General features: G+C 45.8%; 1 protein-coding gene across 10 annotated transcripts in view; it reads right to left on the reverse strand.

The window, feature by feature from the left end:
• The window catches only part of DLGAP2 (DLG associated protein 2), a 697194-nt gene that overhangs the window by 601239 nt on the left and 71299 nt on the right, over positions 1–24656 (reverse strand). For 6 of the 10 annotated variants that reach the window (XM_077884877.1, XM_077884866.1, XM_077884868.1 and 3 more), the window contains exon 2: positions 6892–6999. The exons of 3 other annotated variants lie outside the window; for them this stretch is intronic. In XM_077884877.1, coding sequence (XP_077741003.1) covers positions 6892–6906 — 15 coding nt within the window. In that variant the 5' untranslated portion in view covers positions 6907–6999. Of the gene's footprint in view, positions 1–3437; positions 6862–6891; positions 7000–24656 lie in introns of those variants that run through there. One more of the 10 variants, XM_077884875.1, reaches the window with a different exon arrangement.

Here is a 24656-nt window from a genome sequence, read left to right on the forward strand (position 1 = left end):
TGAACTACATTCGGCAAATGTTCTCTGCCGTATGAGCGCCGCTTCTCCTCACAGTGCATGTGCACACCCAGACACATGCCCACACAGGCTCACACTCAGGCACAAACTCACCCCCACACACAGACTCATGCTCAGACACACCCAGACACGTGTTCACACACGCTCACACTCAGGCACACCACCCACACACAGACTCACACTCAGCTCACACACACCCAAACACATGCTCACACACGCTCACAGTCACACACACGCTCAGGCGCACACACCCTCAGGTGGACACACATGCTCTCACACATGCTCACAGGCTCACACTCAGACTCACACCCAAACACAAACACTCAGGCTCACACACACCCAAACATACTCAGAATGAGACACACACTCACATGCGTAACACTGAACATGATATGATGGCCATGCCTGAGTTAATGAAGTCTCAATCTTGAAGTTCTTTAAGTCTTTTTTTAAGAAATGAAATAGAGCACATTTGGGAAGAAACTGTAAATAAAAGCAGGATGATGGCGCTCTAATTCGTGCAGGTGGGAGAACACAGCCAACGACAAGGGCACAACCTCAAAGGCGTATTCCTGAAAGCTTCCCTTTCTTCTCAGTGATTTGGTAGAAGAGGACAAATCCTCTTTTAAGGCAAAAGGATCCAACTTCCCTAAAGAAACACAAGTTTAAATGCAGATAAGCTGCACACAGCAAGGGAAGTCACAACTGTTTTTTTTTTTTTTTTTTTAAACTAAAAATAGTGCGCTCCAACAACGTCCTGAAAAATGTGTCCGTGGTGCCAGGAAACAAGAAAAGAGCTCCCAGCCTGTACCTGCCCAGACTCTCTCACGCGCTTCCTAAGAGGAGACCCGTGTATTTCTTCCAGTTTGTCTTTTCCACCGCTCATCTGTTTGCAGACTGGAGCAGACGCGTCCACAGGTCTGGTGGCAGGTCCCTGAGGTAGGCCCTGCAGACCCGACACCGCGTTCTGCAGCACTACCCCGGCTGACCCCCACCCTGTGCTCCTGTCTGCTTTCAGGGGCACAGTTTTACAATGACTGAACGTAACTGCATCCTGAGATGGGCCTCGTGAACTCACCAACCCTGCCTGATGGAAGGCACGTAATTTGCACAGGAGTCTTCCTTCCCAGGAGTGAGTCCTACCCTTTGGTCACCTCATTCTTAATCAGGGCAACCTCTTAGAGTCATGTGTCTGCATATCACACACGGGGGCAAGCCCAGTGCACTGATGATAAAATTACAAGTCCAGTCCTACTGAGGAAGCATCGGCCTCAATAAACAATTCTTCCACTACTTTAGGAATGCCAAAGGAGCTAATCCTGTTACATTCTGAAAATAGAAAAATATAGATAAAATATATAAACGAGGCAAAATTTTCACTCTGCCACTATTTTTCCAGGAAACAGAAATTTTGTTCATGTTTGTGGTAAAAAAAGTTAAACTGTCCAACAATGAGAGCCAAGCACAAGTTTACATGACACATAAACCTTGTGGTGACACAGTGATGGCCTCAGACGTCCCTACATCCTCATCCCAGAACCTGCCCACACGGTACCGTGAAGGCAAAAAAATTTGAATTCTCTCAGGATAGAGCACTAAAATGCCTATTTGAGCACTGTGCCCACCCAAAAACTCTCTGAGTGACTTAGCCCCGTCCCTGCCTGATGCTGCCGGAGATCTGCTCTGACTACACGTGTCCCAGGGAACACAGACACAATAAATGCAGCACACGTCGAACCCCAGGCCTGTCTGCTGCAGTGACAGTGTGCCCATCAGAGAGGCTTAGTGGCTCTGTAACTCTGTGCACACAAACCTGAAAGTCAGATTAACAAGCTCATGCATGGTCAAACCTGGAGCAAGCAGGTGCCAAATGGAGGTCATTCATTACAACCAACCACCTCAGGGGGAAAAGCCCATCTCCTGGAGCCTGACCTGTGCCACTCACTCTGCCAGAAATGACCACATGCTGTTTTCATGGTTACGTTTTTCCCAAAAGCCATGCCAAGCAGCAAAGCAGCACCTTTCAGGATCATCCAAGACTTTGTGCTACAGCATATGCACCCAAAAGGAAACAAACAAACAAACAAAAAAACCCTCTAATGTAAATGTTTGCCAACACACATCAAAGGAAAGGAAGAGTGGTACAAGAGACTACTTCCATTAGCATTATCCCAAAATAGGAGGTTAAACCAGGGTGAGAACATGCGTATTGTTCTCAGGAAACGGTATTCCAGCAGCTAGTTAGCCAAGTGGCCACAGAATGATAGCCTTCACTTGATACGTAACCAAAATAAATCAGAATTACAGTGAGCCATGTAAACACTGAAATAAAATGTTACTGTAAAATATGACTGGACATTTATGCAAATTTTGGCAAAGAAAGGCCTTTTAGCATTTTCCCCAAAGTCAGATATCACAAAGGAATACATTCATAGACATGACTGTGTGACAATTTACTTCTTACGTATAAAGAAAATCATAAAGTTGAAGCTGGAATGGCAATCTGAGTAAGCAAAAAAATATCTGGATCATAAATACATGACAAGAGTTAATCCCTTATGGTCTGGATTCCAAAAGAGTAAAATAAACATCCTAATAACACTGATGTGAGTAAAAGCTCCTACACCACACCACTGATGCACCAAGCAAAAGGGGAAAAGGAGGAAAAAATACATCCAACAGAACCACCAACCCAAGTAAATGAAAATGCCAAGTGCAGATCATCAGTCGAGCCCAAAATTATACAGAATATTTAAAAAGCAAACATTATTAACTGTGCCATCTGAGTGGGAGACAAACAGGAGCATTTTTGTAAAAACCATATTTAAATATATGCTGAAAAAATTTTTAAACTTTCTTATCTTTTAAAATATTTTAAGTACACAAATTTATTCTAAGAGAATAATTAGCTGAAGAGAGGTAATTCGTCCAGGTGTTATTTACATTACCAGAGAACTGAACATCACTTCCACTGAGTGATGCCCACATCAAGGTGTTTTTCATGGCTATTAAAGTATTTTTTAATATTTTCATTGACAAGGAAAGTTACCATAATATACTACATTAATTTGTTAAAACACCTGTCATTCAAATAATTGGTATAATTGGTACAATCATTTTATTAATGCAAATTGTGGATATACACATATAAGGACATAGGAAAATATGAAAAGTAAAACAAAATGTCAACAATGATCATCTCTGAATCTTTTATTTATGCTAATTTTTTCATGGTAATTTTTTTGCTTGCGTCATTTCTAAAAAGGAAGAGACAAACAATGTAAAAGAATTTACAATTACAGCGTTCATAATTGCCACAAGTAAATCTCTGAATTAACTAGAAAGTACTCCCACAAAGAATTTATATAATTTTTAATATATATGTACTTGCTGAACTAAAACTTAAAATATTTACTCACAAGAGTGCTCAAGGGACGCCTGGGTGGCTCAGGTGTTGAGCGTCTGCCTTTGGCTCAGGGCGTAATCCTGGGATCCCGGAATCCAGTCCTACATCCGGCTCCCTCCATGGAGCCGCCTTCCCTCTCTGCCTGTGTCTCTGCCTCTCTCTCTCTCTCTCTCTGTCTCTCATGAATAATAAAATCTTTAAAAAAATAAATAAATTTAAAAATAAGATAAATAAAACATAAAAACCAAGGATGCTGCCAAAGGAAAACCTGTAATGCTTTGTAATGTTAGGAGATGGCTATGTCCTAAAATAGGATTCAATTGCCTGTAGACAGTCAGGACCACACGTGGTACTATTTTGTTGCTCTTCCTATATAATCTCTGTCTCAGAGCAACACAGACCTGTTCATACCTACCTTGAGAAGAGTGAATTCTCTTTTGTAAAAAAAACAAAACAAAAACAAAAAACTAGATTTCTACATTCAGAATTACCATGGCTTGACCCAGCAGCAATGCTGAGAACACTTTCTATAATTTCTCATATTTTAAATGAGACCAATATCAAAATAGAGACTGTTCCTAGCCTTGTCTGAGCACAACAGAAATGTAAACACTGCTCTAAATTCCGCATGAGGATTGTAGGATTGCCAAGTCTGGGTTATGTTGGGGTTATATACACGGAGCTGTTTTATCAATGAAAAGATAAGCATCTGAATAATTCCAGTAGGTTGTTTCAAAAACATTTTATTGTTACCTCCAAAAATCCAGATGTTCATTTTAAATTTAATCTATCTAAATGAATTTGCATGCAGAGCACTCAATGTCCTTAGAGCTCCCATGCAAAAAATACTCATACTCAAGAGAAATGGTTCTTTATCAAAATTATATTATCATCTTACCCTTTTCATTCAGACTAATGCCTGATAAACATGAGAGGTTAGATCATAAAAGTTAAGCACGGTTCTTCAACGTTGTCTCTTTTGACATTTGGACCAGATCACTCTTTGTGGTGGCGGATAATTAGTAGCATCGTGGCTTCAACCCACCGGATGCTGGTAGTGGCCTCCCCTGCCATTGTGAAAACCAAAAATCTCTCCGGACACTCCCATGTCCACTGCCGCACTGGAGAATGAGCAATTCTCTCCCTTCTTCCCCTCCCCGGGGACTGTGGAGTGGCCTCTCAGGGAGGTGACACATCTCTCCATGGACAGAACAGATAAGCTGAGAAAGACGAGGTCTAGGTGGGGAGAAGAAGCCTCCACGTGCCCCCTTCTCCTTTCCCAAACCCATATAAGGGCCAGTGGTGGAGAGAAGGAAATATATCCCAAATACAGCTAGGAAACAAGAACATCCCACCTACACAGCAAAATCATCAAGGAGAGTCTAAGAGAAGACAACAGATGGAACCCCAGCAGCCGAGCACCACCAGACCACGGCCGGCAGGGCAGCCCGTCCAGGCCAGGGCTGGGCAACCCCTCGGAGTGGACAGGGCAAGGAGGGCCTCCCACAGCTCCTGCTCCACGAAGCCTGATGGACCGTATTCCTTCCGTGAACGAAACGCCTCTCAGAAATGTTTACAGAAATACAGAAATCTCCAGGGCTTGACAAGGTAAAATTCACGGGAAGTTTATAACAGTGAACAAACGCCTGTTAGGAAGGGAGGCATCTCAAATCACTGACTGCCACTTCAATCTTTGAAAACCATGAATAAAAGCAAATTAAAACCAAAGCAAGTAGAAGAAAGGAAATAAGACCAGAACAGAAATCAGAAACAGAGAATATAAAAACAACACTGATAATCAATGATACCAAAATCTGGTTCACAGAGATCATTAAAATTGACAAACCTGCCTGATGAGGAAAAAAAGCAAAGAAAATTCTAATTCACAGCATCCACGAGGAGAGAAACGGCATCATTACAGATTCTCAGATGCTAAGGGAAGATCATGAACGTCCATGGATCTGAAGACCTCCGGTGTTTCTCAGTGGAGTGCGTGGGGACCACCTGCCCTCAAGGGACGCACCGCGATGTCTGGGGACAGGCCTGGCATCCGCCGCTAGAGGGAGGGCACCACCAGCACAGGGAGCTCCGCGGTCTGGGAAGCTGCGAGCACCTCACACCCAGATGGGCCCAGCACGAGGCAATCCAATCCAGAAGGCCAGGAGCACCTTTCATATGGTGGCATCGCTGCACAGGGGCCTGGAGGAGAGTTCTGTCCTCCTAGTGCAGATCTCGAGGGGAGGACCATGTACAGCCACCGGAGCACCACTGAGGGCAGCAGACTGCCTGGCCAGCCTGGGCGCATCCAATGACAGGAGCAGCAGCAGCAGAGGGCTCTGGGCAGCCATCCGGGGGACCCGGGGGGCTTAGAGCCAAGGCAGCTCCCTCCCCGCTGCGATCCACCCTCCCCCCCCAACCCCGGGGATGGGGACACCTGCTGTCGCCAGCCAACAGGTAAGGATGGAGGAATGTGGGCATGGTGGGCAGCCTTGGTCGGGGGGGAGGGGGGGACCGCTGCCACTTCGGAGGACCTGCCCACACCTCCAGCACCCTCCCCCCACCCCCCGCATCACAGGCTCCTCCCCGAGGTAACACCCAAACAAACATCTGCAACCCAATGTCCTTGGAGCACCCATGCTCTGCGCACGCAGCGCTTCCCTGCTCGGGGAGTGAGCATCCTGGGGGCGGCGGCATCACGCGGGGGCCCAGGCGGCAGGGCTGGCGGCCTCTGGCGGGACCTCTCTACCCGGCCCTGCTGAAAGCTCTCTGCTCAGCCGCACATCCTTCATAACAGACGCCTGTGCTGCTCGAATGAGCCGTTGTGAGTTGTGTTCTTCGTAACCCAGAATCCCACCCCACCTGGAAGGAACGGTCACCTGTCCGATCCGAGCTTCAGGGAGTTTGCCTGAGGAGGTCAGAGGATGGTGCCGGCTGAGCAGAGGGCGAAGAGCATGCAAAAAGGAGAGCTCGGGGTGCCCGGCCCGCTCAGTCAGAGGAGCGTGGGACTCCTGGCCTCAGGACTGGGAGTCCGAGCCCCATGCTGCGTTAGAGAGGACTTGAATCTATAGATAAGCTCTTTAAAAAATGCTAAATATTAAGAAAAATAAAAATTAAATAAAAGGAAAAGCTCGTCTTCTCTGTCCCCGAAGGCTCTTACACAAAACTGAAGTCCTACCGAGGGGCGACCACGTGCCTGGCTGTGGCCGCGGACACCCCGGGGCAACATCGATTTCGGAGAATATCGAGTAGGTTAAAAAAAAAAAATTAGCAATAAATCTATCACCACCTGCCGCGTGAGGCCCCACTGACCTTCTCAGGGCCCCTTGCGCATCCTCCACCGCAAACAGCAGCAAACACCTCACCCGCAGAGGGCCGGGTCATGTCCTCGTCCCTCCCGGCCCCACCGCCACCCACAGCCTCCCGCCCCTGCGGACGCGCAGAGCAAGGCAGCTCAGAAGGGACGTTACCTGAGCGGTCCCCATGGCGGCTGGGCTGGGTGCAGGCCAAGGGCGTCCGGCGGCAGCTGCTCGGGAACCGCGCCGTGCTTAAGGCCGCGCCTCCGGTGCTGGGGAAGCCTACGATGAGGAATGGATAGAAATGGGGAAAATGATAAAAAAAAAAAAAAAAAAAAGATAAGCAACCTCCCCCCACGGAAAAGAAAACACATGGAATGTACATGGAAAACATGACACTCGGCAAAAATTAAAAATACAGCAGTTTGGCAGAGACACGGTCTATGAAAAGTAAAGCCCAGCAGGTTGAAATAAGGGCCTGAAGCGGTGCGCCAGGCGGGCGCCTCTCCGGCGGGGCTGGGGGTACCAGCCACCGTCTTCCAGCCCCACGTGTGTGACCCGACAGGAAGAAGGCAGCCGTACTTTGAGCCAGGACTGTCATTTCTCAAACAGCTCGGTGGCAGAGCACCTGCTCAGTGAGGAGCCATGCAAATTCCAAGAAACAAAAGCAGTACCAGGAACATTAAAAATTACTCGTTCTCTCTCCTGGGGGGAAAGAAAATATCACCAGACCCTCGTAAAACTGATGGTAGTATTAAAGGGAAAAAAAACCACATACAAAAAGGGGCTAGAAAGTATATTCTAATAAATCCTAAAATTCTCTGCTCCCCTTCTCGTTGCATGCCAGTGCCAGGCCACCGCCGCGCCGAGTGGGTCAGAGGAAATGGGAACGGAGCCTCCTTCAGGAGCCCTGACCATCACATCACGCTGGAAACAACACGCAGCACTCCTCTTCTGACTGAGCGGGGACGATCACAAAACACGTGCCAGCACACTTCCCGCGCCCCCCGAAACCATGGCCAGGTTCCGTAACTTTGCGTGGAAGCTGGGAGTCCCGCATGTGGCACCTCCTGAAACTTGTTTGGGCACTGGAATCTCTGACCAAGCACAGGACAAAACGCCACGTGCTTCCCTCCAAACGTGCAAACCTCGTAGGGTCTGACGATCAGCCCGTGTTGCGGGCCGGCGAGCATACTGCGGATCCTGGGAAGCAATCCCTGGTTCCCCGTCACCAATGAGTCTGTCCCCTGCGACCGACCACTGTGACCACCATCTATGCTGTGTGTGCACCTGCGGGCATTGCCTCCTGCGGTTCTGCCTTTACAGAACGACGCTCTGCTTCTCCCTTGCACTTATCCCTGACCGAGCCAGCATCTCTCCTTGCTTTCTTCCTGAAGACTCACCCCCGACCCTGCAAACCCCTCCCTTGGGGCATTTCGGTTGTTTCCAGGTTTTCCCAACTGCTAAAAATTCTGCACATTTCCGGACGTTTCCCAGTGTGTGTGCAGAACAGACGTTCCAGGAAGCGGATCACAGGACATGCGTGCTAGGAGTCCAAGATGCAGCCACATGTGTGCCAGGGCAAACATCATGTCACCAGGTTCCTGTGTGCCTCTGCCAGGAGGAAAGTTTTGCATGGTTTCCATGGATTTGGAAGAACTCTGGTTATAATGACTGATCAAATATATTTCCACTCAAACTGCCTGTTCTATAGATCTTTCTACTTCCTTTGGGGGAAATTTCTAATAAACAGTCGGTGTTTATATACTCTACGGCCGTGAGGCTTCTCCTGCCACCTTGTGCACTTACTTCCTCAACAGTGTTTTTCAACCATTTGGATGGGCTTCCTAGGACTTCTGTCCAAACCTATCAGTCCCTTCTTTAAGGGCTTCTGACACCAGAAAGATCTTCCCGATTCCACAATTTAAAAATCACATTCAACCCAATTTTGTGTGAGCATTTCTACAACTATTTCTAATGATTAGATCATTAATGTGTTTGAAACGTTGAGTTGTGAAGTAGAAATGTTACTTTCTCTCCAAAGGCTAATGAGTTACCCCAGTGTATCTGCTGAATAAGCCATATTTTTTCCACCAACTCGAAAATGTCACACATACACAAACGACTGTCCTGCAGATCAATTGATCTCCTACAGCATTAGGACATGTGTTTCGAGCAGACCAGAGCTCCCACCATTCAGATTGTCTTTAAACTTTTAAGTGGACAATCTTAAAATGTATCCTCCTACCTTGACCTTATTATCCCATAATCAAATAACCACTCCCCCCGCCACCTCGCTGGCCCCCCAAAATGGATTTTATCGAAATTATATCACACCCACTTATGCACCTGAAGTGAAGTGAGAGGTCTTAATACCAAGTTTGCCATTAAAGTGCCTCCCCCTACCAAGCACTTGGTAATATGTTATGTCCTTTCCAAGTATTTCACAGTTCGGGGGTTTTTTCCCTATAGACTTTAATGCATTCCTGTTCTCCAAAGCTATGCTGTAGGGTTTGCGGTTTCTGAGAACGGACCCATTTTGCCATTACTTTATCACCTCTACTGCAGTTCATGATTTTATTTACTGATCTTGCATTTGCTCTACATAATCTGTGTTCCTGCTTACCTAATTGACTTTGTGTGATCTCTTCCTTTTTCCACTGGACATTTCCAATATTGTATGTCTTTTACTTTCCCATATAATTTATATGGGGCCTAGAGTGATAATTCTGGTACTGCTGCTTTGATCCACAGTTTAGTATTCCCCAATCACCCTCGGCTTGCTATGGGGTTTCTGATCATATTCTCACCCTGTTTAGGAAGCGCCCTGCCATTATTCTCTCTTAGAATTTTATCCTAAGCAGCTGCTGTGTTGTTTCAAGGTCCTTCAGGGTCTACTGGTACAACCATATGTTTTGTTTTATCAACATGCTCATTTTATACATTACTACAATAAAGATGCTATTATCGAAATAACCTTGCATTTTTGGAACAAAGACTATTAAATATATACCTAAACACAATTTGCTAATATTTTGTTTATGAAATTTACATTCTTAAGTGAAATTAGCCTTTTTCTGCTTTATTATCAAGTTTGGGAATTACTCATTAAAGAGAATGATAGTTTTAACTCTAAACTAGTTTAGATAACACAGAATTATCAATTCATAAAAGTTCATATAGAATTTACCTATAAAACTGATCCAATGTCTTTCATAAAAGCATATCTAAGAAGAAAAACTTTAATTTTCCCATGGCAACTGATCCATTCACATTTGCTAGCTTTGGTTGGGTCCATTTATGTCACTTGTATTCACCAAGAAAATCAATCATTTCATCTTGATTTTCAAATTACTCAGCAAAAATTTCTGCACATTATAAGATCCTTCCTTTTAAGTACTTGTGATTCTATCACATTCTTCGTCCCTAATTCTTCATATTCTTAAAGTTTCTCTTGATTTTATGAATCTTGCATAGGTTTGTCTATCTGCAAGAACATTTTTTAATGTTATTTTTTATTGGTGAATACTAAATTAGTAACTTTATGGGACTATAATTAACATATGTTCTTTTAAACATCAAAAATTCCAGGTTGTATTTAATCCAATCTGAGACTATTTGTGTTCATGTCTGAGTTTCACCCACATTAGTTTATTGTGATTATTGATAAACTGAGACTTACATTGTCCTGCAACTTCACCTTTTTCTTTGTATTTATTCTTTACTGCTCTATACAGGATTTCCACTACTCTACTTTATCAGTGCCTATATATTTTATTTCTCCCTCAACCGTTTTAACATATGCAAGCCATATTTATTTTTCTAGCAAAGCCATTAATCAGCAACTCCAACATCCTCTTGAATAAAAGAACTCAGGATGCTTACTCTTTCCTCCAAGTTCATGATGCCTTCCCCACACCACAGCTGCTCTGACAGTACTACTGTGTAGATACCAAGTATGGCGCTCACTAAACAAAGGAAAACCTATGACTTATTCTAAAATCAATACTTATTAATAAATGTGTCCTTGATCTCTTGGCTAGCATCCTTCTGAGTTCATTTCTCCTCACGCTCAAAAATATTTTCTTTTGTTCTTTCAGCATGGCATCTGTGTGGTAAACTGTCCAGGTCCTTGTATGTCTGAAAATATATTTTGCCTTCAATACTGAATGACAGACAAGGTATGGAATTCTAGAAATCTAACGGATAGCTTCAGGGACCTGTTGTTACCTTTGAGAAATTTCTCATTAATCTATAAGCAATTTCTGTTCTCTTCATCAAGTTTTTCAGGATTCTGTCTTTACCCTGGATACTACAGCGTTTTGCAGGGATGGGTCAAGATGTGCATCTCGTCTGTCTTTACTCTGGACTAGCAGGTGGCACAGTTTTTCTGTACCATTTTTTTTACTTGACTTTTTATTTAAATTCCAGCTAGTTCACATACAGTATAATATTAGCTTCAGGTATACAATATAGTGATTCGACACTTCCATACATCACCCAGTGTTCATCATGACAGGTGCCCTCTTCAATCCCCATCATCCATTTCACCCATCCCCCCACCTCTCTCTCGCGACCATCAGTGTGTTCTCTATGGTTAAGAGTCTGTTTTTTGGTTTGCCTTTCTCTCTTTTTTCCTTTCGTTTTTGTTTCTTAAATTCTACAAGTGAAGTTATATGGTATTGGTACAATTTTTCAATCTGAACAGTGTTCATCAATCTGGGAAAATTATCAGCTGTTTTATCACAAATATTGATTCACCCTTATCCCTTTCCTTAGCCTATATCAGATGCATTCTTCGCCTTTCAGATCTATGCACTCATCTCTATGGCTTCTCACGTTCCCTCTGTGTTTAATACTAAGATACTTCTTCAGCTTCATCTTCTAGTTCACTAATTTTTTTCAGCTATGTCTGATCTGTGAATGTCTACTGAGTTTTAACTTCAAGGGCTGTAATTTGTGTATTTCTAACCAGTGCCTTCACATCGCCTCCTACTCCTGCTGCACAGTTGTCCCACACAGCACATGGGCTAAAAACAGAGAGGCAAGCAGGGTACCAACTCCACGATCCAGGCTTCATTAGTGACCCAGCCTCCGGACGTAGGTTACATAACCACTGTGTGCTGTTCCCTAACGAATAAAGTGGAGGTAACAACAGGACCCACCTCAGAAGGAAACAGGAAGGATTAAGTGGGTTATTCATGTAACATCCTCAGCACATGTTGCAAACACGGTCTCCAGGAGGAAAACACCTGTCCTCAGACTATGCCCAGTGCACTTGTGTGCCTATTAATTCCATTATCCTAACCCAGGTGTTGGCAAAGTCTGTTCTAAATTTCAGGAGAAAGAAAACTAAATCATTGTAAATCACTGTAAATCTCTCCCCTCTTCATGACATCCCACTATTTTAGAGAGGAGAATTTGGGTCTTTTTCTAAGTTTTCTCCCAGTCTATCCTTTAAATGTACTTGAACAGGAGACTGCCCTAATTCAGCGTTTTGTCTTTCAAGTGACAACTACACTTCTATGGCCTATCATTCCTCGACTCTCCATCCCCTCATCTCTCATACTCAAGGCAGCCATGAGTTCCTTCTGGGACTCCAGAAAGTTGAGGGTCAAGATAACAAGCATCTCCTTCCTGATTAGGTGGAAAAATGCGGACTCTCCATCAGTGAAGAAAGGAGGACCTCAGACTCAGGGGAGAAGGGGAGGGAGAGAGGGGTACTCCCCCAGCGCTTGAGGGAGAACATCTGGGTCAGGAGAGCAGGCCCCTCAGTGAGCATCCAATCATCAGCACCTCTGAGCTGTTCAGATCCTCAACCTCCTTTAGAATTGCACTGTATAATTGTAACATAAATTTAACTTTCTATTTTTATTCTTCAGTGCTGAAAAGAATAGGTTTTTAAAAATCACCACTCACAGGCTTCAAGAATGCAAAGCAGAGCATAGTCCATATTTGTATTTTACACAGAGTACTTTCCCTAATAAAAAGAAATAAAGTGAATTTATAAAAACCTACTTTCCAAATCACAAAATATTTTCCCAATTACAACCTATGCACATGAATATATAAATATTACACGAAATACCTAATTTTTAATATCTACAAATATTTTAACTGACCTTCCCAAAATATCTCAGGTACTTTTTACCTTTTAAAAAGGCATACGAGGGCACCTGGGCAGCTCAGTCAGTTGAGCGTCCGCCTCTTGGTTTCAGGTCAGGTCATGATCTCAGGGTCAGGAGATGGAGCCCATGTCAGGCTCTGTGCTGAGAGGGGAGTCTGCTTGAGATTTTCCCTCTCCCTCTGCCCCTCCCCACCTTCCTCTCTGACAAAATAAGTAAATAAAAATTAAAAAAATAAAAAGGAACGTGAACCTTTATGAGATCTATGTGACAATAGGAACTGAAGAACATGTTTGCTCTACTGCTCCTTTGATATGAGAAAATATAGAAATGTCAAATTCTATTTAGTTGGTTGAAAGGCAATCAACTCAGTAACAAAAATATCTTCTATTATAGTTAAGAAGAGATCATGGCAAAGCATAAGTGAGTAATGCAAAAAAAAAAAATTCCACATGCATTCTACTTATCTTTTTGCCACTTACATGATGCACAGAGATGAGCCGCTGGACCCTGCTAGCCAAAGCAATCACCACCCCTAATGTAAATTAACCACTTTCCGTATTTCCACACATGTGGAGAAAAAGTGAAACATGTTCACATATGTGTACAGACCTTGACCCTGATGTAATTCTTCTAAGTATCACATATTAGGCTAAGGTTAGAATGTACAAAAAGAAACATAAAAAATATGAAAATAATTCCTTCAACACTATCAGTCCAGATAAGCACTACGATAGATTATTTTTCCTCTAGGCATTAAATTAGAGGTGCCCACTTAATACCAAGCTTCTGTGTTTACAGAATGTGAATGTCTAATAAAAATTTTATATACAAAAAATATGTATTCAAAAGCACTATTAAATTCAATGTTACAAATAGGAACTTTAGTATAAGCATGTTAGCATAATCACTATTATTACTTAAACTCAGTTTTTCCTGTGCTCCAAAGCTGCATGTCTTAATTTCAATCTGATTTCTCCATCTAGTTTAGAAATTTAGTTCGTATATTCATGTACATCTTCAAAATATTTTTTAATTTTTTTTTTTTTTTTTTTTACTATCTCCACACCTAATGTAGGGCTTCAACTCACAACCCTGAGATCAAGAGTCACGTGTTCCACCAACTGGCCAGCCATGGATGTCTTCTAATTGATAACCTGTTATCCCTATCTTGATCAATGCCTGATGCTGTCTCCTAGCCCCTAAAGCAAGGACATGTTGTTGATTTAATACCATCTGTTTCTATCTGATCCCTATTAACACAGTATTCTATGATTACAGATCTCATTGAAATGTCATGGATATCTCATTATTAGCAAAGGAACTCAACTCTCAACTACATTCTCTATTCATCTTCTCAGCCACAAACAGGTTCTTCCTTCTTTCAAGTACCTGATTCTTCCTATCGCTTCTGCTGCCCCATCTTCCACTCTGATTGCTCTGCAGGAGGAGAGGAGAGCAGAGCAGTCACTGTGAGGCCAGCAGGGCAGGCAGAAAGTGAGGCAGAAGGAGCGCAGAACACCACGGGACAGGGATGCATGCCAGCACTTGGAACAAAGTCACATCCAGGGACTGAGACTTCAGTGATGGCCCTTCAGACTCATGTAGCAGCAACCCAGTCCTGGGTCTCCAGCCTGGCAGCCTACCTACAGATTTCAGACTTGCAGCCTCTGCAGTCACGGTAGCCAACTCCCTACATTCAGTCTCTCTAGACAGATATGGGTACAGATACACATCCTATCAGTTCTGGGTCTTTGGAGATCCTTGACAATACACATCTCAGTAGCAATTACATTGTGTTTGGTGGCAGGTAATAGAAAAATGAACTCAAACTCGTTCAACAATAAAGGCAATTTATTGGCTCACATGGATGCAAAGTCCAGAGCCTCAGAGTTGGTTTGATTCCTTGGCTCCATGATGCCAAGCACTTGGAACTTGTGTCTTCCCCTTATATCTTATGATCACAGCTTCAACCTAAAGCTGATTACACCTCATGGTGGCAGGACGGCTGCTCAGAACTCCCAGGGATTTTTTTGCTCACTTCCAGGGAGAGTGAGTTCCAGAAGCTGCCTTAGAAGAGAGGAAACCTTTTGCTCAGAAATCCCTTTGCCAATTGCAAAGGCTTGAGTCAGGTTAAGTCCATTGGGATGCAAACCCATGGCCACGTGATGGAGTTAGCTTCCTCCAAAGCTCCTAGGCTGCAGTGGGATGTGGGGATGGGGCAGTGGTCATGCTGTGACATTCCAACAGAGATCAGGATCCTGATGCATACACTGAGAGAGCAGAGTAATGGTTTAGGCAGGATCTCGTCACTGTCCAAGCTTACAGCCTCCTCATAAGGTCTCACTTTTCCACAAGTATTAAAGCAGGAGACCCAACGCTGCAGCTACCTATGGATGTCATTTTTCACGAAAGGCCATTTAATCAAATCCAGCTATTACGTTTAAACATATGTCCCTAAGTAAATTAGTGCATTTCTGAAATGACAGAAATGTTTCAGACAAGGACTGAGTGATACACAGGTTGGCACAGTGAGAAAACCAACACATGCCAATATTAAGATATCAATTCACAAATCACTATGAACTACTTTTATTCTTCTGCCTTCAGTTTAAAAAAATCACTAATAAATTAGATAAGAAAACTCATCCTCTTTAGATTCTCATGTTGAAATAGTACTAAACTTGTTTAGTAAACAAGGTTATGGGAAATTGTGATGTGGCATATGTCACAAACAAGATGGCAGAAAAACGATTCAGTGTAATGAGGTTCATTTATAGAGCGTGCTTCAAAAACCATAGGTGGCAAAGAGCTGTGTCTGAAATCCAATTATCAGAGCATTAGATGCTTCCATCTTCATATTTGCAATTGTTTTTATAATCGTTGTATTGCCATTAGCATAAGATGTGTAATGGTGTGTGCCAGAGAACTCTGTGTTTTGCTTGATATTTTAACTAATGACTAAAGAGATAATAAGCAGAATTTCATTATAAAATGCGTTTTTGAACTATTTGAATTATCACATGTTGCAAGAACCAGTAGAATTGGAGGAATGAAAAGGCAGAGGTCAGAAATGGAGGCAGCAAGATGCGTCAGGTTCACGGTAAAGTCCACACAGTCTGCAAAGAGAAGGCAGACCTGATACTCACAGAGGTCTTCTCTTTCAGATCATCAACAGATGAGTTAAAAGAGTCGGGGAGTACATCACAGTAAACCCCAATTTTACTGAAGGTCCCATCCCCACCAAGAAAGAGAGTTTTAGCACAAATCAACTGCAGATCAAGACTCACATGGAGGTCTCCTCCCTGAGGTCCAGGTCTCCTCTAGAGCATCACAAACCAAAGACCAAATGGTACAAGGATCACTATTCTTTTTGGCAAGTAAGAAGGACAGCAAACCAGTACTTCCCATGAGAAAGTCTATTAGAGAACAAGATATGATAGTGGAAGAAGTCCTTGACAACCACTATTCATGCTTGAAGAAGGATGGGATTTCCACCCTCTGGCCGTGCCCTCAATGAGACTAGGGGTGAGAAACCATCAGCCAAGCCACTTCTTTCATATTAACAGATATACTCACATGGAAAGTAACTCCACCTGTTGCTGAATTCAAGTTAACCTACAGAAGTAGACACGTCCTAACTTAGAACAACAGGAAGAACTTTTACCCATAGTCCTGTTTTTCCCCAATGCTCTGCCACAAAGCAGCCACTTAAACCAGGCAGGGCCATGCTGGCTGAGAGAGAAGCTGGAAGTGGTCGAGACACCTGGGGTGCGTGACCTAAGCAGCACACACGCTAATAGAGCACATGTATATCCATGCTCGGCATTTCCTGAACAGTAAAAGCTTAGGTCAGATCAAGGGTCTAAGAAAAAGTGAGAAGATCCCTGGAATTTCAAACTCTCAAATGGCGAGAGAACCCGTAAGCAGGTGTTTATAGCCCTTTCTAGGCACATCTGGATTAGGGGCGTCTCAGTGGCAAACCAGTGGACGCCGGCCCACATGAGGACACAGCAAGCACACATACCAAATGAAGAAGTTGTTCTACTTTGAAAGGTGACTGGGTGACGGGCACTGAGGTGGGCACTTGACGGGATGAGCACTGGGTGTTATTCTATATGTTGACAAATTGAACACCAATAAAAAATAAATTTATAAAAAATAAATAAGTAAACTAAAATAAAAAAGAAAGAGGGATCCCTGAGTGGCGCAGCGGCTTGGCACCTGCCTTTGGCCCAGGGCGCGATCCTGGAAACCCAGGATTGAATCCCACGTTGGGCTCCCGGTGCATGGAGCCTGCTTCTCCCTCTGCCTATGTCTCTGCCTCTCTCTCTCTCTCTCTCTCTGTGTGACTATCATAAATAAATAAAAATTAAAAAAAAAAGAAAGAAAGGTACCATTTTGAAAGGTACTGAGTGTTAAGTACAAACGTTATGATGGATAAATTAGGTATCCATTTATCTAGGATAGAGTAATAGCCAGTGTGAATTTATGGTGGGTCATCAGCTTGTAGGCTGCCCTAGAGGTGGCCTGTGTACCTCTACTTGGCAAATATACGGCCTCTTACCCAATCATTCACCAGTGTGGACAGAAGGTGGCTCTGCCATGGCATTCAGGGACACATCGGGGTCACCCCTGAAGGCCCAGGTCCCAGTCAGCAGCTCCCTACTGTTATCCTCAGGGAAGGGGAGATGCCACTCCCAGTCCTCCCTGGTGCTAGAATTCCCTTCCAGGGGCCCACTCCCTCCCACCTGAGTGCGGGGGTTTTCCCCAGGTCTCAGCAGACCCAGGAACATACACTGAAAATCAAGAGAGATGAATAAAACCCATGTCCGTCAAACTCTAGGTCCCTCCTTTCTCACTGATTTGGCCACCACACATATCGTTCCTTTAATATCCATGTGCACAATTCATACCTTCTCCCACCCAATACCTGCAGACGAAGCACATCACCAATAGATAATACCCAACCAGCAGAAATCCACTCCATCAAGCCTGGTGACACATACACAGAGGGCCTCCATGTCCATGTCACATTATAACACAGAACACGTTATCTTCCTTAAACTTCATGCTAGTCATGAGACCGGTACTACATCCACCACACAACAGGCAACCTGGTGATGGATCAGCAGAGAACAGTACAATTTACAGGAGCCACAGCTGGGACTCCATCTGAGGTGTCACTTCAAGGTCGATCATTAATATTCCAAATTACCTAACACGTCACCCTGCTGCTCTGTGTTTAATCTCACAGGAAAATCCAGTTTCTCGCTTCCCTCCCAACCTTCTCCTCCAGCTGTCTCTATCTCTCTCGGGTCCTCTGCTGCTCACTCACCTTCCTTTTCTCTTCCTTAGTGTCCTGTTAGCCATAGTCTTCCTCATTTCAAAGGTAGCTTTATGGTCAAAGAGAAACAAGGTTAACAGGAGACAAGACATAGCTAAGAAACTGCCTTTTGGAATGGGGGAAAGGGATCAGATTGTACAGAAAACAGATATATCTTCACACAATCTCATTCTTTGGGCTCTTAATGACCATAAAACAAGAGCATGAGAGCTTAGTGTTAGGGAGAGAACACGAACTCTGCGGCCAGCCCAACGGAAAAATCCAAGGCAGCCAAAGACTATCACAGAGGAAGGAAAAGTCCAAAATCAGGATGTTTGTGAAGACTTGGCCATCTGAAGAAGGTGCCAAAATCCTCTGCCCAAGCCAGGAGATGCAGGGTGGAGGAGGTGCAGGTGTTATAATCAGACCATTGTGCTCAGGAACACCAGGTGGGCACACCCCAGATCCTACAGCTGGGGTCAGTATTTCTGCTGACCACTCCTTCGGTCTGGCTCCTCTGTGTCCTAGCCACTTCATACTGAGAATAATCTGGAATTTGTCCTTTTACACAGCACTCATTCATTTAGAAAACCTCTTTATTAAGAAGAGGGACGTAACATTTACAATAGTGAGCTGCCTCACTGACCAGGGGCTCCAGACACAAAGCTGTTTTATCACCTGTGATTTCTCCGAGCTGCATAAGAAACAGCTCAGCGAAAGAAAATGGAGCTCTGGCTGCCAACTCAAGCACCTAAAGTTTTAGTAAAACTGCAGTGATACGTCTCTGTCTGCCTGGGGGTATCTGTCCCTCACCCTGGCCCTGCCCTTACCCTCCTTCGGGACCACCTCCCTCTCCGTCCACATGGGCATGTGCCCCAGTCAGGGCTGGCCCACCATCTCACCCCCACACGTGGCAACTAGCCCGGAGGCATGCACACTACTAATGGACCAAAGGACTGTTGCTGCTGTGGTTTTCACTGGAATGGTCGGGAATGAGTGTTATGGTAAGGTGAGGCTGCAGCTGCCGCAGGCTGCCAGGTGGAGGAGGTCACCCAGAGAAGGCCCCAGGCAGGGCTCAGAGAATCCACACCTAAAGACATCATCTGAGCCCTAAGATCTGGCTTCCATGTCCATGATCCTCTATAGCGGTCCTATACACATCCTGTGTGTTTGTCAACCACAATGTGCTGAGTATCTGTCACTTATAACCAAACAAACCCTACCTAATTGAGTAAGCTACAATTCTACCATAGTAGAATGTTGCCTTACATCTTCTGGTTCTAAGATCTTACCTTATGCCCAATTTTCCAAAGGGTTTCCAAATGGCCTTGGCAGAGGAAATCGGCAAAATATAGCATCCTGTCTATTTTGTCTTCAAAATGGAAGGGCTAGGCGGGAAAACCCAGCAAGAACTAACAGTCCAGGTTGAAATTTCAATGTAGTTTCCCACAGAAATGTAATTTTAAGTGTTGGTTAGGTTCCCAGCTTTGTTCGTGTCCAAACAAATGAGAGAAGATTAACTCACAGTAGTATATAGGACATGAAAACTGTAGCTCAAAAAATCATAGTCCAGATCCTTCTGGAACCTAGAAAGGCAGGTGGTTTGGGAGTTTAAGACAAATAACATGAAGGACGTTCTGAAACCAGCCCTCCTGATGCTGGGAAGCACGAGAATTTGGGGATGGGTTGGCATTCCCGGGAAGAGCTTTAGAGATGGTGCGAGTTCAGTGAGGTGGGAACACGCGATGCCAGCAGGTGTTGAAGAGCATCGCAGCTCCTAAGGCCCTTCTGAGACACAGCTTTGTCTGTGATCCTGGAAATGGCTTCCCCGGATCTGGGAAAGGACCCTGACGACATGAGAGACGACTGGGGGGCAGGGGGAAAGAGCTGCCATTTCTGAAGCCCCACTCCTGGTACAAGTATCAGAAAGGGAGACAGACCATGAGAGACTCCTAACTCTGGGAAACGAACTAGGGGTGGTGGAAGGGGATGTGGGCGGGGGGTGGGGGTGACTGGTGACGGGCACTGAGGGGGGCACTTGACGGGATGAGCACTGGGTGTTATTCTATATGTTGGCAAATTGAACACCAATAAAAAATAAATTTATATAAAAAAAAGTCCATCAACCTGGCAGTATAAAAGGGGCAAAGGTAGCTTTGACTATTGCAGGTCACTTAGGGAGCAAATCCTACCCGCCACAAATTCCTCAAGTGTCTGACGCTGTGGAAAAAGGAAGATGAGTTGGTGTAAATTAGTGTAGGACAAGCAGTGCCCTTTCTGGGTAACTTAATGCTGCGTTAGGGTGAAAACAGCATAAGAAAGTCTGAAGTATACTGAGCGAGAAGGCAGGCACATACCCATGTTAGAATTTTCCTGATAAAATTCAAGGCTGTGGAGATCCCTGGGTGGCTCAGCAGTTTAGTGCCTGCCTTTGGCCCAGGACGTGATCCTGGAGTCCTGGGATCAATTCCCGCATCAGGCTCCCTGCGTGGAGCCTGCTTCTCCCTCTGTCTCTGTCTCTGTCTCTCATGAATCAATCTTTAAAAAAAAAAAAAAAAAAAAAAAAAAAAAAAAAAAAAAACCTCAAGGCTGCAGAGCCTGTGTTAATCTCCTCAACCAACCCCGTGAAGCGTAGAAGACAGAACCAACCATGAGAGGTGCACCCCTGGCTTTGTCGCCACTCTCCCAGGATTCTCTCGGAAGCAGAAAGACGTGTATGGCTCCAGAGAGCATGACCTCAGCACCGAACAAGCCCCAGGTCCACCGTGTCTGCAGAAATCTAGCACAACACAGTCCACGCCGCTCACCTTCCTTGGAGTGTGCGCAAGTCTGAGAGCTGCAGACATGTCTCAGACGAAGAGGAAAGTGGTTTCCTGAAAAAAACCTAGAACCTAGTAACAGACTTCAGGGAATCATCGAGAGCAGCTCTGCCTTCAGGAAGTCCAACAACCTCAGCACGTGGCTGCCCCCTTCCTAAAGGTTTCTACGGTGAGAACTGGGTACATACACTGTGTGTTGTGGACTCCAGCGTCCGATCACCTACAGCGTTGACATGTCTGTTTCCTGAACCAGCTGCCCTCCTGCGGCCTCTTCAGTTCACAGTAGGCACTCCTCCTGACCTGCTCAGAAGGCAGCTGGAAGCTCATGTGAGAGCTACAAGCTGAGTGTATTGAACAGATACATCTTTTTACCCATAATTGAACTTCAAATTTCTCTTGAAAGCCCTTGACTCGTATTTTGTTCCCCGCATTACAAAAACATCCTTTCGGATCATCAGTCCAGTACAAACATAGCATGCCCGCCCTAGGGGAAGTGCACATCTCGAGCTCAAACAGGAAGAGTCCCTCTGGCCCCAATATTTCTATTTTCCGGGAAAGAGTGAACTATTTCAACGGCCTCTTACACTAACCATATGGTGGGCTTGGAGTTTTATAAAGTCAGAACTGGCAGCAAACAGCAGAGTTCTGAACGCACACATTCCATGACCCCATCCACCAGTCTTCTACCTGGTGGAACCTAGTCGGCTCGGGCTCTGGGGCTGCTGCTGGGCCTTCCTGGACCTGTGATCGTCCCCTCACGACCCTGCTGACCTCATGACCGACACCTCCCATGGCCCATTCACCTGCGGTCAGTAAACGTGGGATGAGAGACATACGTGCATTAGTTACAGAAACAGATCAGAGGCATGTTGTTCTTACAGGGTTTACCGTCTGTGCAGCAAAGAATAAACCATGAGCAAAAAACAGCCACCATACCAGGAATACACTCTGAGAGGAAGACATCACGTGGAAAGTGAATCCTAGATTGGGAGAAATTATTGTGCTCTGGAAAAACATGGTCCCCTGCTGGGACCCGATTAGGCAGCGTCTGAGGACAGCAGCCCAGGCACAGCCCGAGTGGGGTGAGGGCATGGGGAACAGCCAGCGCTGCGTCTGGCTCAGCAGATGGTGCATGAGACAAACAGTAAACCCAAGAGGAAAGTCGATCTGTGTGTGATCGTGAGGACACCTGAGCAGCACCAGCAAAGCTGGACTCCTCTGAGGCCAGAGAGGACCCAGTGATGGCGGAGAGCAAATACGAGAGGGCTGGGGCCAGCACAGGGGTGGGGGGCCAGCACAGGGACAGCACAAGGGTCAGGGTCAGCCTGGGGGTCAGCACAAGGGTTGGGGCCAGCACAGGGGTCAGGGTCAGCCTGAGGGTCAGCATGGGGGTCACGGTCAGTGCCAGCATGGGATTCAGGGTCAGCCTGAGAGTCAGCCCCAAGGCTGGGGGCAGTGCGGGGGCCAGCATCAGGCACGGGGTTAAGAGGTGGATTTTAGGAGGCAGGAGGGGAAGCACTGGCCGTGGCTGTGGCCAGCATGGAAGGTGCAGTACTAGGCAGACGGCCTGAGCACTCACTACATCCCTTCCTGGGCCCAGACGGTGAGCAGGTGTCCAGGATGGGCCACGCACAGAGCCAGGCTGGCTAACGACTCTGCAACAGCGGCGCTGGTTCTTCCAGGTCCACGGCCACGGCCATGCCCTCCAGCACTGTCCCTGAGCCCCGGGAAGCGACACAAGCCCAGCACGGAGCTGGAAAGCACCACACAGCAAGTGTCTGACTGTCAGAAAACCAAGGACTGTGAGAGCAGGGACACAACACTGCTGCTGCCATGCCCTCATGAGCCATCCTCATCCCTGGGGCTCTCCCAGCCCTCTGTGCCCCTCTCACATCCTCGCACCTGCAGAGCATTCGAGGCCCTGGCAAATCCCAACTCCCTCTTCTACACCTCCTTTGACCCTGTGCATCTCTCTTCTCTGAACGTATGTGTTGAAAGTCACAACAGCAGTCCACTCACTTACCTCACGGGAACAGCACCAGCCCAAAGGGTGAGAACTGGGCCAGAGGGTGGAGCCCACTGGGACACTTCCCGGATCTGGAACCCTCCAGAGCCTGTGGCCCAGGAGCCAACACATGGTTAAAGGCTCAGGAGGGGGGCAGGTTTTCACCAGCTACGAGCCGGGACAGCAAGGGACACCGTCCCTGCAGCCACCTGGAGCCGCACGTGGAGCGGGACATGTGGTGAGGGCAGAGAAGACACGGGCATGGGTCAAGTCCCACGTGCCAGTCACCATCACGCAACCAAGGTGGAGAAGATGAGCAAAACAGAGCCCCAGCATGGGCACCCCCCGCCGCCATCCCGGAACAGAAGGACCACAGACACTGCTGTCACGATCGGCTCACTGGGGACCCACAGCTGTCCACCAAGAGGATCCTGATTCACGATAGATGCCCTCCCCAACACCTACTTACACTGCACTGTGCTTGGCAGGCCACGTGTCCGTGGCCGCTCCTCTGAAACAATCCGTCACTGATCTGACACGCAAGGTCAGCGTGTCCTTCCCGCATTTCACAACTGTTTCAGGTCACCTCCTTAATTTAACGTGTACAGTTCTCCAGTATTTACACTCCTCCCTATTCGGGTGACAGATGTGCCTGCAGAGGCCGCACCTGTAGGGCTAATTGAGACCCCGACCTGCCTCAGTTCCTCCTAACAAAGGAGATAATAAACATCTAGAAATCGAGATTGTAAGAGCCACTCTTAAATTCCTCAAATTGTTTCCTCTTGGAGATGCTTTTGTTATACTTTTTCCCCCAACGGCCTCATTAATTCAATAAGGATACATAAATCATAATTACTGTTTAATGGCTGCCTACTATGGGTCAGAACTATGCATATTTGCAACCAAACATGTGCTCAGAGCTCTGGGAAAGGAGAAGGAAATGCCCAGAAGAGACAGTGACAAGGTCACAATTTACTGGGGTGGTCTGTGGGCAGGCAGGAAGGAAAGGGTTTGTGTGGGGAAGAGCTGACAGGAAAGGGTTCAGGAAAGTCACAGTTGTCACCTCGCCCTGAGGGACATTAGCGTTCATAGGGGTGACATGATGACAGAAGGTCACCCAGGAGGAGCATGTGGTAGGGCAAAGCAGGGGGGACAGAAGGCAGGGTGGGGGCAAGGATGTGGGCCACATAGCAGGAGCAAGAAAGCATCCCATTAGGAGACGCAGGACCATTCACATCACACTTCCCAACAAAGATCACCAAGGCATGACCCACTGTGAGAAAACAAGTGTGCGTTCATGCATACCAAGATGGGTGCACACAGCCGTGCACAGACGTCCATAGGTGCGCACCTACATGTGTACACACCCACGTGTGTGCATGCATGTGCGTGCCCGTGTGGATGTGTACCAACATACATGCGCACAAGGCATGTGCACATCTGTGTGCACACACCCACACACATATACACCTACATATGTACACACCCACATGTGTAAATGTGCGTGCCTACATAGATATTACCAACATATGTGCACACAAAGCAGGTACATATCAGTGTACATGTACCCACGTGCATGTGTGAATATACATATGCACATGTGTACTGTGTGAATATACATATGCACATCTACGTGCTCAGATACATGCACACATGTGCATAGA

This window comes from Canis aureus, chromosome 36 (assembly GCF_053574225.1).
Source record: "Canis aureus isolate CA01 chromosome 36, VMU_Caureus_v.1.0, whole genome shotgun sequence".
NCBI lineage: Eukaryota > Metazoa > Chordata > Mammalia > Carnivora > Canidae > Canis > Canis aureus.